Raw genomic sequence first — 18,560 nt, forward strand, 5'->3', positions numbered from 1 at the left:
TTTTTATATGGCCCGCTGGATTCCAGATTACATCAATAAGTTCTTCCAGTTTTTCACAAATCTGTAAAATTCACGCAAAATCAACAAATTTCCAATTTTTGTCCTGATTTTACTGCAAATGTTCTCAAAAACATTGAATCCGTAACTGATACAGCGAGTCACATTTCACATCATACATTAGCGTAAATATTGTAAAAAAATCCTTACAAGCATTACTTAATATTCACCACAAAATCTGTAATTTTGACTCCAAAATACACTAAAACAATCCCAAAACCCCGGAGGAACAACTATTTATTGATATTTTAATAGTTTAATTGGTTTTATCAATAGATTCTGGCACAACCAGCCCTTTAAGAACATTCAGATTTTTGATTTGGCCCAAAATAAAAATGAGTTTGACGCCACTAGATTAGAGCAAGGGTGTTCAAAGTGAGGCCTGGGGACCATTTTGCAGCCCCTGGATTAATTTTGAGTGGTCCCCGACCTCAATGCAGAGATAAATTAGGACAAAACTACAACTTTTAAATTAAAATCCACTGACAAAAATGTCACATGGAACACAATGTGCTCATATTTTCAAACCTTTTTGGTTTCCTTCTACTTTCATAGTAAATTTAACACATCTACTTATTGATTTGTACTCCTGTGTGAACGGTTTACGACCCCAAAGCGACCCGCATGCGCGGCAGAAGAACGTCGACGTCACACAGCAGCGCATTGATTGCAGAAGTATTAACGGATAAAATGCTGACCGTTCAGACTGCAAACGCTTTGAGAACAATCAGATCGGATTTAGTTCCACTTAATGGAAGCGGCACAATTTGGATTTAGTGACTGAAAACCTACAGATTTTCACTTTTATACAGTTAAATTTATATTTACAAAAAAGTTAAGTGCATTATTTCATTCTTCATTTTGATGGCAAGCAGTGTTCATACAGCCGTGGCCATAAGTTAGTACAACCTTTTAGACATGTTTATGTTTAAATAGATAATAAACAGTAATCTGGTCTTCCTGGGGTTCTTGGGTAAATTTTACTTTCAATTATTTAAATATGATGAATGCATAACTCCACTTTGTCATTATTATCTATATCAGAAATGCAGCAAAAACAGATGCAGTGTTAGAAGCCTCAAGTATTCTTGTTGAACAACTTGGAAAAATCTTTGAGCTGCATAAAAGTGAAGCAGTTCTCTCTTGTTTTTTTGAAAGTCTGATCACAGATCAGCTGTTTGGGGAAGTGAAGCACAAACAAAGCTGATATCAGGGATGCTGAGATAACATTTGTTGTTTTGTTGTTCAAAATAATTCAGAATATAACAGATGACAAAATCAAACATTGAAGTCGTTAAGCTTGCAGGGAGCATATGTTGCTCTAAAGTGTCTGATCGTTTCTGTGTTGATGCAGCTGCAGTGAAACCTCAGATTGCCTATGCCAAGGTTACCCTATACCATCCCAAAGTGCCCCATTTGGATGGTGATTATGGGCCACTCTGTATATATTTCCCACAGAAATATGTAGGTTGCCAGTTTTTTATCTTCCATGCTCTCTTTCACTGAGATGATCCAGATGCTTCTGAGCTGAAAGAAGTGCAACTTTTCCTCCCATCCTGGATTCTGTTTGCAGAAAAGGAACATAAGAATCCATGCATATTTACAAATTAAACCAAATTATTGGGGGAGGGGAAACCATAAGGTGATTGGCTCTTGGTGTGCAGTGAAACATAAAACCAAGGTGAATGCACCACTGTATTTACTTAGACTGTTCCAAGAACTTGCCACAGTTCTTCTGAAAATGTAGGGTGTGCCTCTTTCTTTTCATGCGATCCCAGACGGACTCTGTCCTTATAAGTTAATAGGGCCGTACCATCTGTTGCAAGGCTTTTCATGACACTGCCGGAGATACTTTTGTTATTGCTTCAGTTCTGACGTTATGGCAGAAGTAAACAAAAGTGTCTCATGACTTTTGCGGTATCAGATGTGTGAATGCCTTGTAACTTTTGAGTGATTTTAACCCCAAGCAGCTTTTTTCTCTATGTTAACGGAGCTGCAGCTGTCATGCAGCAGTAGGAGAAATGTCTGAAAGTAAAAAATTATCTCATTTTTATTCTTTTTTTTTTTCATTCATATGCAGCAGTATTGGCTTCCCCTAACAATTTAGATTAGTTTTTCTTTTCTTTTATTAATTTTCAGCTCTGCTTAACCCTTCCAGACCAAACATATTGCCTAATTTGTAGTACCGTAACACCGTAATTCTGAAAAATTGCAACAGTTTCTGAAAGGGGAGACGTTGCGTTTTCCAGCCAACATCAGGTTATTACGGTGATTTCACTCCAGTCATAGCAGGAAGTGAAATTAATCTGAGAAGCGCTCTTTTAATAGATGGTAAATTGTTAAAATAACTTGCTAGGAATGAAAGTTCCAGTTGTTATGAATAAACGGGCAAATATATATTTACTCACAGGACATTTAAAGAACTTTATACAATTAAAATAACCAAAATATCCAGGCAGAGATTTGAAACTTAGGTCTTAAAGGGTTAAGACTAACTGCAACACAACTTCAACATGAATGAGTTAACATTTTGCAGAGGATTTAAATATAATTCTTTTTCTAAATTAGAATCAAAGTCATTATGCAGGAATAAATCATCTGACAGATGAGACAAGCAGATGAAAAAATAGTAAATTTTGGGATACCCCACCCTTGCACTGACCTTTTATTGTATCTATAAAACTGGCAGCTGTATGAAAGGCTTTTTAATCAGACGGTTTCATATGCAGCCTGACAGTTGGCGCTGCTGTAAGCAGCAAATCTGCTCTGGCCTTGGCTGCTCCCGTCTCCACAGGGAGTAATAGAGTATAGAATCTCATAATGTGATAGCAAGCTGATCTGGGGTGAATCACTTGTGGTAGCCCATTTCTGACGCAGATGTTTTCATCCCAGAAAGCTCCCCTGGTGGTATTTAACAGCTGCCCGCTCTGTTGTTAGTAACTGTACGTGTTATGTTGAGCAGCCATGATTGCACTGGGATTCCAGGTAGTAACACACTTCACCGTTAACATTGGCTCAATTTTCTGTCGGTAATCGCTGTGACGAACAGAATTTGTATTCAGTTAACACACACACACACACACACACACACAAACTTGCATGAAAGGTTTAGAAATCAATAAAATTGACATCTGTTCTGCTGTCTCAAAGAACAAAAACAACATACGTTTAAGTAAATGCAGAACAGTTACAGTAAAGCATTTGTACAGGAATGGAGATGCATTGTTGAAAATAGATTTGTTGTGAATTATTATTATTTTATATAAACTAGGAAGATTCCTAAAGCTGGTGCTTCCAATGTGTTTCATTCTGTTAGTTTTATTTCTTTATTTAAAATCTTTCTGTAAATGATACCATTGTATTTTTGTCTAAGCTTTTCATACTGAGACAATCTCTTGCTGACTGCACTGGACATGCAATACTTCGATGTGAATCATCCCACATTTCTTTCCTTTTCTTTTTATTTATTTTTTTTCCCCCAGACATACTGGACCGTAATGTTTTAAACTTCTGAAGAAAACTTTTATAATTTTCAGAAATCCTGAAGAAATGTCAGTTAGGGTCATTTCAAAATATGTCTGCTCCTTTGAATTAAAAGCATTTGGAGTGGATTTGTACAGTACTGGACATAAAAAATAAATGTCATATCTAGCCTGAATGAAAACAGGAACAGCAGCATTTAAACTAGAGTTTATTTTCTCCTCAAATGTACGACTTCAGAAACCTTTCTAATTTGATTCTCAGCTCCTAACTACCAGATGAAAACCGTTGAAACATACAAACACTCTCTCACAATCTTAATGTTATTTTCATCCATTGCCAGCCTTTATACTGACACACTGTTGTCTTCTTCCTGACATATTTCCAGTTTGCGGAGACATCCACGGCCAGTTCTTTGACCTGATGAAGCTGTTTGAAGTAGGAGGATCACCAGCATCCACACGCTACCTTTTCCTTGGGGACTACGTAGACAGAGGGTATTTCAGTATTGAAGTGAGTCTGTTTGTTATTGTTCTTGTGCGGCCGTAATTGAGCATGATGCTCGCCATGTGTGTGACAGAAGTTTGGTTTATTAATAGCTTTCTCTGATCGTAGATGAAATCAGGCTGCAGATATTGCAGTGATAAAACACTTTTATGATAATTTCAAACGTAGCCTGGATCGCAAATGTCACAGTGGAGCTGAGGATTATTTTTAATATTCCACAAAATACATGTTTGAAGTATAGGACTTTATAACCAATATATATGTTTATTGCAGCCTTATCTCTGGAAATGCTTTGTTTAATAATAAAAAAATACATGTATATGAAATATATTTATAGTGTGTGCTATTCTTGCAGTGGTCAGGTGTTTCATTTGAATGTGATGTTTCATCTTTCTGTGTCTTGCAAACCTGAAATGCGCCACAAAATGTGCTTCATTAATATTTCAGTATGAGCAGAGTTACATGCATTTCTGTGAAGCTGACGATGTTTGACATGATAGCTTTTGATTTTAGCATTAGGAAAGATGGAAAGCCAACTGTTCTGCTCTTATTTTTGTTCTTTCTTGTTGCAGTGTGTGCTCTACTTGTGGGCCTTAAAGATCCTATACCCCAAAACACTGTTTTTGCTGCGTGGGAATCACGAATGTCGACATTTAACAGAGTATTTCACATTTAAGCAGGAATGTAAGTAAAGTATTTTAAAGTTTTTTATTGTTCTGAATGCTTCTTTGACAATATTTGGATGAGCTCATTTTGGATATACAACTATCTAGAACTAACAATTACTTGAAGCCATGCTAGCCACTAGCCTGAACCAAGCTAATGGCTAACAGCTACCTGGAGTCAGGCTAAAAGACACCTGGAGCCATTTTACCCTACAGCTACTCTGATCTACCAGCAGTCCAAAAACTGATTTACATTGATCCAGAGTTGAGCTAACGGATAACCTAAGTTGATCAAATAGTTTTCAGGAGTCAATCATACAGTCACACGGAGCCAAGCTAGCAGCTAATCTGAGCATGGCTAGTCAAAACAGGGCTTACAACTAGCTACAACAACGTTGAAAGTTCCTGTAAGCCAGATTTAGTTATTTTGGAATTAGATAAACAATTACTTGGAGCCAGGCTTTATAGAACCAGGCTAACGACAAACAGCTACTCAGAGTCAGGCTAAAAGATACGTGGAGCCATTTTATCACCCCCAATTGTTTGTTAGGATAACAACTACACTAAGCTAGGCTATTTACAGCTAAGTTAGCAGCTCTCCATAACCTTCTTTACATTTATCCAGAGTCGAGCTAACGGCTAACAACTCTCAGGAGTCACATAGTTACAAAGAACCAGGCTAGCAGCTTCACTACACTGGGCTAGGCTAGTCTGAGCATGGATTACAACTAGCTTGAGCCAAGTTGAAAGCTATTTCAAGCAAGATAAACAATTACTTGGTTCCAGGATTTCCAGAATCGCTAGCAGCTTTTCTTAGCCACGCTACCAGCTCTCAGTTCTAGGTAGCTGCTAGCAATTAATTAGGCTTCTGAGTCATTCAGCTTCTTTCCTGGCAGAGACTAAAATATATTAATAAGTTATTTATCAGGGTCAGTGAATGCTTAGCTGTGCAAACATTATATTTAGAAAATATTAACAACTACTTGGAACTAGGCTAACAATTACAATTGTGAAAAACTGTAATGCAAAAGTTACATTTGGAGTAAAGATAATTTGTTGCAAGCAAATGTTTTTAGATTGAACTGCTTTAGGGGTGGAAATTTGCTCCTCAAATTCCTTATTTCTGTCTTTGACATTAAAAAGTTGTGACTGCTGTTCTCTGCATGTAAAATACTGGCTACTCATAACCACTCTGCAAAACCCTCCTCAAACAACCTAAACTATCACTTTCAAGTCCCTACGCAGGTGAAGTAATAGTCTCTTTAAAAAAAGCCATATTTTACCTTTTATTGGTATTTACCCATGTCAGAGCTGTTTTTATTGGACTCAGTCGGTGCGGGTAGGAAGAGAAAATCAGCATAAATGACATTTACATTGTGTTCTTCTAAAACTGTTTTCGGGAAGTTTTTTTTTTTTTTTTCGCCAGTGTTGAGAAAGCATTTCCATCCCCGACCAGGACACTGCACCAGTATTGGAGAGCAGGTTTGTTTGACTTGGCATGCTGTTTTCTTGTTCCTGCCCTGTGTTCCCCTCCCTCATCCCTGACAGGTAAAATTAAGTATTCAGAGAGGGTGTATGACGCATGTATGGACGCCTTCGACTGCCTTCCCTTGGCTGCACTTATGAACCAGCAGTTCCTGTGTGTACACGGAGGACTGTCTCCAGAAATCACAAATCTTGACGACATCAGGAAAGTATGTGTATGATCTGACATAGTCTTATAGCTGTTTTACAAAGCTGTGACTTCTGTATTTGTTTAATCAGCAAATGTTTCTTAATTGCTTTAGAAATGGGACAAAGAGTTAGTCAATTTGCTTGTAATTCATAAAGTAGAGTTGTGTCTCCAAACTTGGATACGTAGCATTGCTGTCTTTCTTCTAAATGAAAGAAAAGTGGAAGGAAAAGAAGTTTCTTCTCTCAGACTAATTCAATAAATCTAAATGGAGTTTGTGGCTGCAATCAGAGGGCATGCATAGTAGCATTTGCTCCAGCAAAGTGTCCATCATGCAGCCCGCGTAGTCATGAACAAGCGTCAGTTTAAGAAAGTCATCATTTCCTGAAAGTAAAGACGTTTATGCTGGTAGAAAAAGATTGCCGTTTTTTTTTTTTTTCTTTGTTCATCCATCTCTACACTGCAAAATTGATTTTTTCTTTGACATCCTCTCTGTATATGGTTTAATATTGATTCAACAGCGATTTAATTACGTGCTAAGCTGCAGTTAAAAGGAAACTTTCACAGGAGCCTCATGTTTTCCTCCACAGCTAGACAGATTCAAAGAGCCGCCAGCTTACGGGCCGATGTGCGATCTGCTGTGGTCAGACCCTCTGGAGGACTTTGGGAACGAGAAGAGCCAGGAGCACTTCACACACAACACAGTGAGAGGCTGCTCCTATTTCTACAGGTAGGCTCTCCATCTCCCAGGACGTTTATTTTATGTGTCGTGGTTGTTCTTTCTCTGCCTCTGAACGTTGCCGTCAGGATTTAGAGAGGCAGCCAGTGAGTTAGGAGCTCAATTCTGCTGCTGGTATTGAACTGCTTATGCAAGCCACAGCTATATTTTACAGTATGGTGAAAAAGTTTAAATTAAATTATTCACACTAGTGTGAATCAGCCAGTCATTTCAAAGGCGTTGTATGACTGTTAAAAGATTCACCCAAATAATTTTTGCATATCTGTGACTCTGCATCTTACAGGGTCACACCAAATGAGACAGATTTTTTAATATGTCATAAAAGTCCTGCTCCTGTCAACACATCCTGTACCACATGTGTCAAACTCGAGGCCCGTGGGCCAGATCTGGCCCGCCATAGCTTTTTATGTGGCCCTTAAATATTATGTTATCAATGTTATCTGGTTCCTGCCAAATTATATGAATCAGTCCCTCCAGTTTATTGAGAATTATCGTGGAAATTCACGCAAAAATAAACAAATCCTCACACTTTTTTGCGATAATAATTGGGATTTTATTGCAGATTTTTCTCAGAAATTGTCAAAAACTTTTTTACTTGTACTAAACAGCTGCCTCAACCTAAATTGATGTCAGATTATAGTCCATGACCTATACAGCGAGTGATAAAAAGTCACATTTACCGTCATAAATAAGCACAAATATTTCCAATTTAGTACCACAAACACTCAGATTTTTTGGGGGGGAAAAAATCACAAAAAGAATCATGGAATCCTGGGGGACTGAAAATATGTTCAATAATATTTAATTTTAGGAATTGATTGATATTTTAACAGTTGTGAACAGGTTTAATCAATACATTCTGGCTCAACCGGCCCTTTAAGAGCATTCATAATCTTGATTTGGCCCAAAACGAAAATGAGTTTGACACTCCTGTCCTTTACCATGACTGTCTAAAATTATTTTAAAAATAAAGTTATTTCTACTTATGGCTCTAGTGGTGCAATAAAATTTTATTCCCACATGATCAAGTTGATTCTTATTATGGAAATAAAATAAAGTGAGAAGGAAAAGTAATTCACCTGGTCATGATTCAGCAGAACACTGTACACATCACCCCATTGATCTCCAATATACTGAGGCATTTCACAGTGAGGCATTTTAAGACTTCAATTTTGAAGATTTATAATGCAAACAATACAAAAAAGATAGATGTAAAAAAAAAAAACGAACATTAATTTGACCTCAAAACTTCAAGCTCTATGATGCGGGAAAGTAATAAGCTTTGTTTAAAGAAATTTCTTTCTAGACATTCAGTTTTCCACTCAACCCTGTAAAGGTATTCTGCTATTAAAATTGGCTTTTTGTAGTTTTTGGTAATTAGATCAAAACACTCTTGTTATATTATTCGCTCTTGGCTCCATCATCATGAAAACATTTTTTATTTGACCTAAAAATACACGTTAGACACAAATGTGTCTAAAATGTAATGAGATGAAACGTCTTAATCAGGCGTTGGAGCGACAAGCCCCTTACACGTGGGAGCGGCTAAGTTTTTGGGAAATCATAGTCACTGATTTTACAGAAGAGCTGTGAATTCAACCCGTTGGAATGACACACAACTTTTTATGAACCGTGCGATGCTGTGAGCGCTGTGGTGGAGCCAGCTGCTCATAGTCAGAAAAAAGCAAAAGCAATTCACCGTCCTACCACTTCCTGTTGTCTTCTTTGTGGTTTTCAGCAGTAGTCGCATCTTGATCTCATGTCTCCATTGCAGTTTTCCCATACAGCTGAAAAATCAATTCATCCTAGAGCAACAACTTTTTATCAAAAAACCCATGTGTTTTCAAAATGTATGTGTTTCTATCAAGCAAGTTTATTTTCAAAATTTGAAAATAAATGCTATGATTAATGGCAGTCAGTGATGCTGCGTTTCAGAGGAATCCCTGAGACTTCTCCGACTGTCGACAGTACTTCTGCAGCCGCCGTCGGCTGAGCCGAATAACTGAACAGGCAGAGGAAAAGCTGGGAGCAAGCAGCTTGCACTGTAACAAAATGTAATGAAGTGGCACATTACCACAAGGCACAGTCCTTTCTCTAAATGCATTCCCTTCTCCCTCCACTCCAATTATTGCCTGAGCGACTCTTATTTGCCCTCGGTGTGCCACAGGCAGGAGAAGTAGTGAGAAATGCCTCAAGGCTTTAAATGAGAGCAGACTCTTTTTATTTATTTGATGGCAGGTGTTTTATAGCTGCCTCCCTAATTGTGTTTCAATGTACCTGCTCATAAAGTGACTCATTGTGTGTCGGTTGTGGGCGTGCATTGTTGTCTTTGCTTACTCTAAATGAGCTGTTACATTTCAGATCCACAAGTGGTTCTGTTTTCTCAGGAATGTCCATCACTGGGGTTTTTATGCAGCTGAAACCAGAAAGGAACGAAGGGTATGCAGCCCCCTTTTCACCTCAAACACATCACGCTAATGTCAGAAATCATCCCAGTTAACCCCTCTGACATTTTGGGTGGAAATTCCTCCTGCATCGTGTTTTCATCAGCGTCCGACGCCTCGTCTGCCCAGGGGACGGCCGCTAATTGGCTTCACACTGGCTTTCTGTATTTATGAGACAGTTTCGGCTCGAAGCTGAAGGAGAGAGACGGAGACGCTTCTTACAGCGCTCCCAGTCAGAAACCATCAGCCTGTTTGGTTGTGACTGTCTTGCAGATTTTCCCCGATGCCGCCGGCTTGCTTCGAACACGTTCACAAATGCAACTCAGGCATGAAATTGCGCATGCTTCTGAAAGACTCGCTTTTTGTTTCAGGCTCCACAAAGCGCATAGATCGGTCAACCTGAAGGAACCTTTTCTTTCTTTTTTTAAAATTCTTTTATTGATGCTATTTAATTAAAGAAAAGAATCTAAAGTGAAATCAGAAATCTGAATTATAGTCCAACAAACCAATATTTGGCTCATGTCTTCTTCTGCTGCTGCAGGAGGATTAGAGAACAAATAACACATTAATTTCTAACAATCTGCTGGAATCTGCTTGTAGCTCGTTATCCAGATGTTTGTTGTTGCTACAAAAAACTCAAATGTTCTTTCGCTGAGATTGTTGATGATTCTTATGCTAATTGAATCAGTTTCTATGGTTAGCTTCTCTACCAATCATGAAAGCTGAAAAACAGCTATTTTATATATCTTTATTTATTAATGTGGGCTTGATTTATGAAGAATTATCTCCACTAAACAACTGCATGAAGAGGAGCAAAATATCCAAAATAATTCATATTGCTGGAACTTCATTACATTTTGTCTCTGTGCAGCTACGGAGTTTAATGTATTTTATTGGAGTTTTGTACGGTAGCTTTGGGTTGCAACTAACGATTGTTTTTGTAATCGGTTATTCTAATAAATTATCATTAAAGATAAATGTGTACATTCTGCAGATTTTTCATTTGATCACTTTTAAGCTTAATTCATATATTAGGATACATTAAGAAAAGGCAAAAAAATAATTTAATTCATTTTTCTAATGACAAAATAGGCATTTCATTGCCCAAACTGCAACAGCATGGCCTTCCTTTAGTTTATCTTGGATCATTTGTAGCATCGGCAGAACATTACAGCCACAAAAGGTGGGTTTTGTTTCTTAAATGCAAAATGTTTATATTTTTCGTATAGTTTTAGTTTAATTACTACTGAGTATGCTGCTCTTTCAGAAAATTGTATTTTTTTAGTTTCTGTGCTCCAGTTAGCAATTTATTACTAACTTAGTTTGTTTATTTTTATAAATTAATCACAATTAATCACAATTAATCAAATGAATAGTTTCAGACATGTGATAGTCCAACACTAAGTTGTGCATGTTTGCATGCAGCTCTCTCTATTGTAAAATACCCCTAACAGAATCGACTGTGAAGCCCCAGAGGTTTGTTAGAAAACATTTGTGAGCAAAACAGCATCATGAAGATCAAGGAAGACAGCAAACCGGTCAGGAAGAAACAAAGTTTAAACCAAGGTTAGGTTATAAAGCGCTGCAGCTTTAACAGGATTTAACAGCAGCACTGAGCACTCCACAAATCTGGCCTTGATGGAGGAGTAAAAAGAAGATACCTGCTGTTAACAAGCCAGTTACCACCATTTATGTTGAGAAATAAAGAATAATGTGGTTTTTTATGAAGATCTGGTCAAATAAGACCAAAACCAGAAGAAAAAATTGAAACGTGGGTCAGAAAACTAATACTTCATTTCACCCTGAACTCACCATTTCCATTGTGAAACATGGTAGTGGCAGCATCATGGTGTGGGAATGCTTTTTTTTTTCTCCAGTAGGATCAGAGAAGCTGGTCAGATTTGATAGGAAGATGGAGGGAGTTAACTACAAATGAATGGCCTATTCAAAGTAATTTCAACCAAACTGATTACATTTCTTCTCTATTTGATCTAATTGAGCTGCTTTGCAAAAAAGAATATACAGAAATGATGTGTAGATGTATGAAGATAGAACCAATGTATTAACAAAGGGTGCCCAAAGTGGGTCCTGGAGGGCCGGCATCCTGCACATTTCAGTTCTCTCCCTGCTGGCAGTAACAACCTCTTCAGCAGGTCAATGTTCTTCTTAGGCCTCTAATGAGCCATCATTTGATCCAGGTGCGTTAAACCCGGCAGAGAACTAAAACATGCAGGATGCCGGCCCTCCAGGACCCACTTTGGGCACCACTGGGTTAACCCATGCTTACACCTGCCAGATTTTTCAGATTTTTATTTGTAAAAGTAAAAATTTAAATTAAACCATATATGGTATTCTTTCAACTTCATATTTGTGCACCAACTTGTTGGTCCATCACATAAAATCCCAGAATAACCCACAGGTTTGTGTCTGTGACGTGACGAAACGTGTAAAAGTTCAGTAACCATGAATAGTTTTAAGAGGCGATGCATGTCATTATGAAACCACTGTGTTTTCTTGATTGCAGAACAGGAATTACATTTTAAAAAGGTTCTTTGAAATCAGCAGGATTCGCCGCAGAAGAGAAACGTGCGGCTCGGTCCTGATTGCAGCGTGTGGGAGTTGAGTTCATCTCCGAGCGCCGATGTTGCAGGGGTGTTTGAGCTTGGATCGCAGAACTTAGTTTTTTGAGCAAGCGCAGCAAATTACTTCATTGAACCACAAAACGTTTTGATATCCGAGGGTGTTTGTGTATTCTTGAAATTTTCCAAGTGGCTATTTATAACAGACACTGAAGTAGAGCCGGTGAAACGAGCACAAAGTGATCCGTTTTCTTTTTAGACTAACAAACAGCCATATTTTCAAGTAGCAGCTGATTTGAAATAAAACGTTTTTGACACTAAACACAGTAAAGAAGCTCGGCTAACAACACTGAGTGGCTGTTATGTCATCAAACCAAAAATCACTTGGAGAGAGAGTCTCCATTTTTGATGGAAGAAGTTCTTCCACATTCATGTTTTTCAGATGTTACGCAGCACCGTCGCTCATTCATGCAAGCTGCGCTGACTTTATTCATTACAAATGATTCACAAACCCCCGACATCCTCTGGGGGTGTCGATCGTTTTTCTTCTCAGAAACGCCGTTTTTTAAAGACGGATTGAGACGACATCAAGTCATGCTGTTTGCCGGTGACATTTTTTCTTGTGCTGTTTTTGCTGTGAGCAGACGAGGCTTCAGAGGAGGCTGCTGCTCCTGCGGGATGAAAGCTGCCTCGCCGTGCTCCAGTTTGATTGATGGCAGTGAGGCTTTTGGTTTTACTGCTCACAGACTAAACAAGCATAAATCGGCATCTAATAGTTTCCAGAGACGGCTCTTCTTCTTTTTTTTTTTTCCTTGAAGAAGCAGCCTAAAATGAATCATCTCCCTTTTTTTATTATAATTTCATTGAAAAATAAACTATTTAGCATTTAAGAGGGGTCAAACCTGCTGCTCCTATACAGCATATTTGAAAACGGCAAACATTTTTATCAGCGAAAGAAATGTGGGCCTCCTGTTGAGGATACAGTGTATAAAAACACTACAGCAAACTAGTCTTTTATTGCTGCAGCATGATTTCGCACTAAAAAAAGATATAATCAAGCCTCTAGTTACAGAATTACATATTCTGTAACTAGATCAAAATAAATAAAAATAACAAAAATGAGAAAAAATATATATTTTTAGACTTTTATGTCCATTTGTAATACAAACCTTTTCTAGCTAGCAAAATATTTTTAGGATCCTTTTGTTGGTAATGTGCAACAAATAGATATTTTTTTTTAGAAAGAAAGGAAGTCTTCACAGTAGGAAAGACAGGAGAACATTCTTTACAAAGTAAGTCATTTGTGAGTTGATTTTTAAGGGTCAGAAAATGGCTAAAATACTAGTCTTACTTAGTGGAGTAACACATATCATGTTCTTATAGCCTAGATTACATCTAAATTGATTTAGATTATTTCTGTATAGAAAACATGTTAGAAGATTTTACTAAAATGTTGTATATTTAGTTTGTTTTTCACAATAACTAATTGATTAGCTAACTACTAGCTAATTACGATTATGTATCGATAAGACAAACAGAAAAAGATTTAAGACTAAAATGTTGCGAATAATGAAAATAAACCAGTCAATTCAAAAACTACAAGCAATTCGTATCAGTCAATATCGATAATAACCAATAACGATAATTTTCTCTGCCTACATCTCCCAGAATGCAGTGCGGTTCTGGTTTGGAGTAAAGTGAATATTCTACATTGAATATTGAGCATTTTATTTATTAATATTGATCACATGTCTATTGTGATATATATTGTTATTGATTGACTTTCATTCCCACAACATCAATCACATTTTCCCAGTCGTATTCACTTGTGGATTAAATGTAGCATATTTTAAATTTAATCTCTTTCATTTTATGAGGCAGTGGTGCAGAAGCTCAACTCTCTCTCTCTCTCTCTCTCTCTCTCTCTCTCTCTCTCTCTCTCAGCAATGTGTGATTAAGGATAACAAAGTTCAAAGCAAATAACTTCACAAAGCAGTAGAAAAAGTTTAAATTATTTTTCTTCATGTCAGAGAGAAGGCAACTAAAGAGTAATGGTCAGATATCTCTACTTCTGTTTGCTCTAACTCGATGAAATAAAGTGATGTATTTGCAAAAATGAATAAATGTTGTGAAAATGCAGTAAAAGATAAATGTATATATTTGTGCAGGATGTTTTGTATATTTTACAGAAAATTCTGGGCTAAATGTCTGTAGGAGCTGCAGTTGGTGCTGGAATAAACTTAGTCTGTTTGTCCGATGTTTCTTTGAGGTCAATCAATAATACCTTTGGCCTTATTTAGTTTTTGCTATTGATCGTTTTTGTTGGGGCTTTCTGGGACTTTTCTTGACGTTTGAGTGAGCTAAAAGTCTCTTTTCTTCAACAGCTACCCTGCAGTCTGTGACTTTCTACAACACAATAACTTATTATCTGTCATCCGGGCCCATGAAGCACAGGACGCTGGGTGAGTGTAGCTTTCTTTGTCTTTTCCACATCACACTGTCACGCAGCCGAGCGGCTCAGGGCAGGGAGTGAAATGAGAAATCTCAGGAGGTTTCTTTAAAGCCTGTCTGGGGAGCAGGATGAGCGCAGTGTGAACTATGCGTTAATCCAAGAAATGAAAATGAATCCAGCTTGGGAGAGCGAGCCGGCCACATGTGATGCAACACGAATGAGTCATGTAGACATTGCTGAGCTCTGATTCAAAAAGTTAAGGTTGACGGGAACTCGCAGTTACAGCTGCTGCACAGTGAAAAGGAGGCACAGCAGGATGCGGAGGGAGAGTTTACCCTGCTTTCATACATCAACCAGACGCCACACTCTTTGAAAAGATGAAAAAATAAATAAACGGGTTACTGGATGTGTTTAGCTGATTTTTTGTTTTTTTTCCTCTGAGGAAGGTGGGAAGGCTCGGCACAAAGTTGTTTACCATTGCACTCCCACTGTGTGGCCACATGGGACGCCTCGCCACTTCTCGGATATGAATCCGACCGCACGTCTAATTGCACTACTCCGCATCACTTATGTCCAATAAGAAACTCACAAGGGGCCGTTTACCCTCAGGTGTAGCAAGCGAGACGTCGTAAGCTGTAGTCGCACTCAGACATTTGCGGCTTTATCGAGAAAGTCTGAACTTTACGGCTAGATTCAGTTACTGCCACCTCGCTTGAGTCGTAACGCTGGGATTTGCCCTCCTCGGGGGAGGGGGGGACCAAGGTGTCCACAAACATCAGCTCCGGACAAACACACACCCAACGTGTGCAAACAAAAGGGCCATAAAAGTGTCACCGCCGATCACATCATGGCAGCCCGGTTGTTCTAAGATAAACTAAATGCCTCTCTTTTGGGTGTTTCCCCAGATACCGCATGTACAGAAAGAGTCAGACCACTGGCTTCCCGTCCCTTATCACCATCTTCTCAGCTCCGAACTATCTTGACGTCTACAACAACAAAGGTAGGTTGAGTGACACTGTCACTTTTGTAGGCTTTGAAATTTCAGGACGAAAATAGGACCTGCTTGTCTAAGAACGTCCCTTGAAAATAGTTTTGCATAATGGCTGATTTGGCTTGTTTTGGACTAAAATTATATGTCAGAATATATTACATTACCATCTGCCTACAATTGCTTCTCATATTGTTTCATTACTAATGTTTTAAAAGCTTCATAAGGACACCACAATTTAAACGGGGGATATTTTTTATGAAATATTATAGAAACGTACGTGTTAATAGAATTAGTCTGTTGAAAATAGCTATTTGTGTTTTTAGCTACTTGCTACAATGTTAAGATTAAGCTAATCTTCAGTATTTGATATAATTTGACAGCCTTTCAGCTGTTGCTGCTTGTCCCATATTCCCAAATGAAACATTTGCTTCCTTTAAGGATTCACTGAATGTTTCTAATTCTTAATATTAATTGTTGTTTTTTCAGTTTTAAACAATGCAAAGTGTTGAGTTAAATATTAGATTTTTGTTTATATGTAGTACTTCTTAACATTTTGAGCATCATATTCAGACTCTTTGATTTTATTGAAAATAAATCGCATCATGTCACAAATAGCAAATTTTTCTGGACGATAAATTGTCCCAGAAATTATAGCGATATTATTGTCATTTTGAGACTATTTTCAACTAACATCATAATGATTATGGCATATTACTGCAGATATACCCTCTTAAAGATTAGAAAAACTCATTTCTAAAGAACTTTTAACACTGGAAAACATTTTAAATATCCAAAATAAATAAACAAAACACCAAAACAAAGATAATTAAAACAGATTAGGAAGTCTCCATAACCACAATTGCATTTCAAAAAATATTAATTATTCGGTTTAGACTAGGAAAACAGGCTAAAGAGGAAGGTAGTGCAAGATAATTACTTACTAAAATGCCAGCTTTTCAACGATGTTAAAGTGAATCATCTCTTTATTTATTGCTATCCAAATGGAAATGATCGTTCTCATTTTAGTTTATCATGAGATTAATTGATTTATTGCTTATTGTGAAGAGGCTTAATCATATCCATCGCCCACATTATCATTGTGTTACAAAGTAGCTTTGTTCCCGTTGCACATTCTGGTGCCTTATAAGCTGTGCTTCTGCCTCCAGCACCAAACTGGGTTGGCTTTGTGCTGCAAGTCGGCACCGGCCCCCTCCCATCCGCCCTCCAGAACAGACAGTATCTGCTCTTACTGGACGGGGGCGGATAGAGGGTGGGGTGGACTATGGGATGGATGCGGCGTTGGGCCAAGCACAGGAAATAGAAATGGGAAGGAAAGAGTGATGGGGCTGGTGCATGCAGTTTTGCAATCCATCTTGTGATGAAATGCCATAAGGCTGCAGTGTGGCTGCTGTGAGGACCCAACACATAGGAGCCGGGGGTTTTCCTTTCTCTGTTTTCCCCTTTCTTTTCTCCTGCCCTGTTTTGCAGGTATGCAGTCTTTAATGTGAGCTTGTATTACCTTCTCTCCATTTTGTTTTTCTATTTATTTTTTCCCCCACATGTTGCCTCCTTCGCAGTACCATAAAGACAGAAATAGCGCAGCTGCCAGGGTCGTTGTTTATTCTTAGGGAACCTTTTTGTTCCATCCCAACTAATCTTCCGATGGCTCGCAGTCAACACAATACAAACAAACACACTTGTGACAGGCTTGTATTGGTTGTAGTTTTGGCTTTCTACCACTTGGAAAAATCCTTTGCATGCTTTGAGCACCGTTTGGAGAAGTTAAAATATCTCATTTTGGCTGCCAACTGGACTGCAGTGATTATCAGATGGGATTGCCGTTTGTGTTTGGTTGTCACTGCTTACCTTTGAAAGGCAAATGTTACCTATTTTTCTTGTCTTTTGATGCCTGTCAAAACTTTCTTTTTGGCTGTCTCATAATGACTAGCTTTTGGCTTCCTGTTATTACCAATGTAATTATTTGTTTCATCTGTCTGTTTACTTGACTTGATCATTTAGATATATTTTTCTCTCTCTGTTAGCTCATTGTTTGTCCTATTTTCACCAAGTAAGCAGCAGCAGCAACAGCTAATGTGTTGTTTTAATCTGTTAGTAGGTGCAGGTTTTCTGTCTCTTCTAACATTTATTGCATAAACATGCTTCACTATTGGAGTTTTTTAAATCTATCACCTGGAAATCTCCATCAAGTGATAGAAGGCCAACTTTGTAATTGTCTTTATGTGTTTCTGAATGTTCAAGTCTGAATCTATCACCGCTCAGAGTTTTCGGGTGTGATCATTAGTTTCTAGCTGTAATAATTGAAGCTGACTCTTGATCATTCCCTTTTTAGGTCCAAAGATAAGTTCAGTTTTGGTTTCCTTCAGCTGAGTTGATTTGTTTTGTGCAGCTTAAAGGGCTTCAGTGTCATTTGGCGACATTATGATGTATAATGTCTATCATCTGCGTAGTTATGATGGCTAATCCTATTTGAAATAATCTGAGCTAGCAGGAACATATAAATGTTGAATATAGGGGCCCAGAATTGAACCTTGGAGTTCCCCACATGTTGACCCATACTGTAGAGCACATGTGTCAAACTCAAGGCTCATGGGCCAAAACCAGCCCATCATAGCTTTTTATGTGGCCCTCTAGATTCTAGACTAAACATCAAGTGTGCTTAAATATTATGTTATCAATCAAATCAATGTAGTTTTTTATCTGGTTACTCCTTAATTATATCAATCAGTCCCTCTAGTTTCCTGAGAATTATCGTAGAAATTCATGCAAAAATCAACAAATCCCCAGACTTTTTTGTGCTAATAATTGGGAGTTTTTTGCAGATTTTTTTCAAAAAGTGTCAAAAACTTTCTTACTTGTACTAAACAGCTGCCTCAGCCTTAACTGATGTCAGATTATAGTCCGTGATCTATAGAGTGAGTAATAAAATGTCACATTTACCGTCATAAATAAACAC

The 18,560-nt window shown here is 37.9% G+C and overlaps 1 protein-coding gene across 3 annotated transcripts in view; it reads left to right on the plus strand.

Moving 5' to 3' along the window:
• LOC102218689 (serine/threonine-protein phosphatase 2B catalytic subunit alpha isoform) overlaps window positions 1–18,560 on the plus strand; it is a 104,271-nt gene that overhangs the window by 51,712 nt on the left and 33,999 nt on the right. For all 3 annotated transcript variants that reach the window (XR_002753838.1, XM_023346284.1, XM_023346285.1), the window contains exons 3-8: window positions 3,926–4,050; window positions 4,617–4,728; window positions 6,258–6,403; window positions 6,972–7,111; window positions 14,528–14,605; window positions 15,501–15,595. Coding sequence is in view for 2 of the 3 variants with exons in the window: in XM_023346284.1 (XP_023202052.1) it covers window positions 3,926–4,050; window positions 4,617–4,728; window positions 6,258–6,403; window positions 6,972–7,111; window positions 14,528–14,605; window positions 15,501–15,595 (696 nt within the window). In the remaining variant the exon portion in view is untranslated. The remainder of the gene's footprint in view (window positions 1–3,925; window positions 4,051–4,616; window positions 4,729–6,257; window positions 6,404–6,971; window positions 7,112–14,527; window positions 14,606–15,500; window positions 15,596–18,560) is intronic.

Source organism: Xiphophorus maculatus, chromosome 14, assembly GCF_002775205.1.
Source record: "Xiphophorus maculatus strain JP 163 A chromosome 14, X_maculatus-5.0-male, whole genome shotgun sequence".
NCBI lineage: Eukaryota > Metazoa > Chordata > Actinopteri > Cyprinodontiformes > Poeciliidae > Xiphophorus > Xiphophorus maculatus.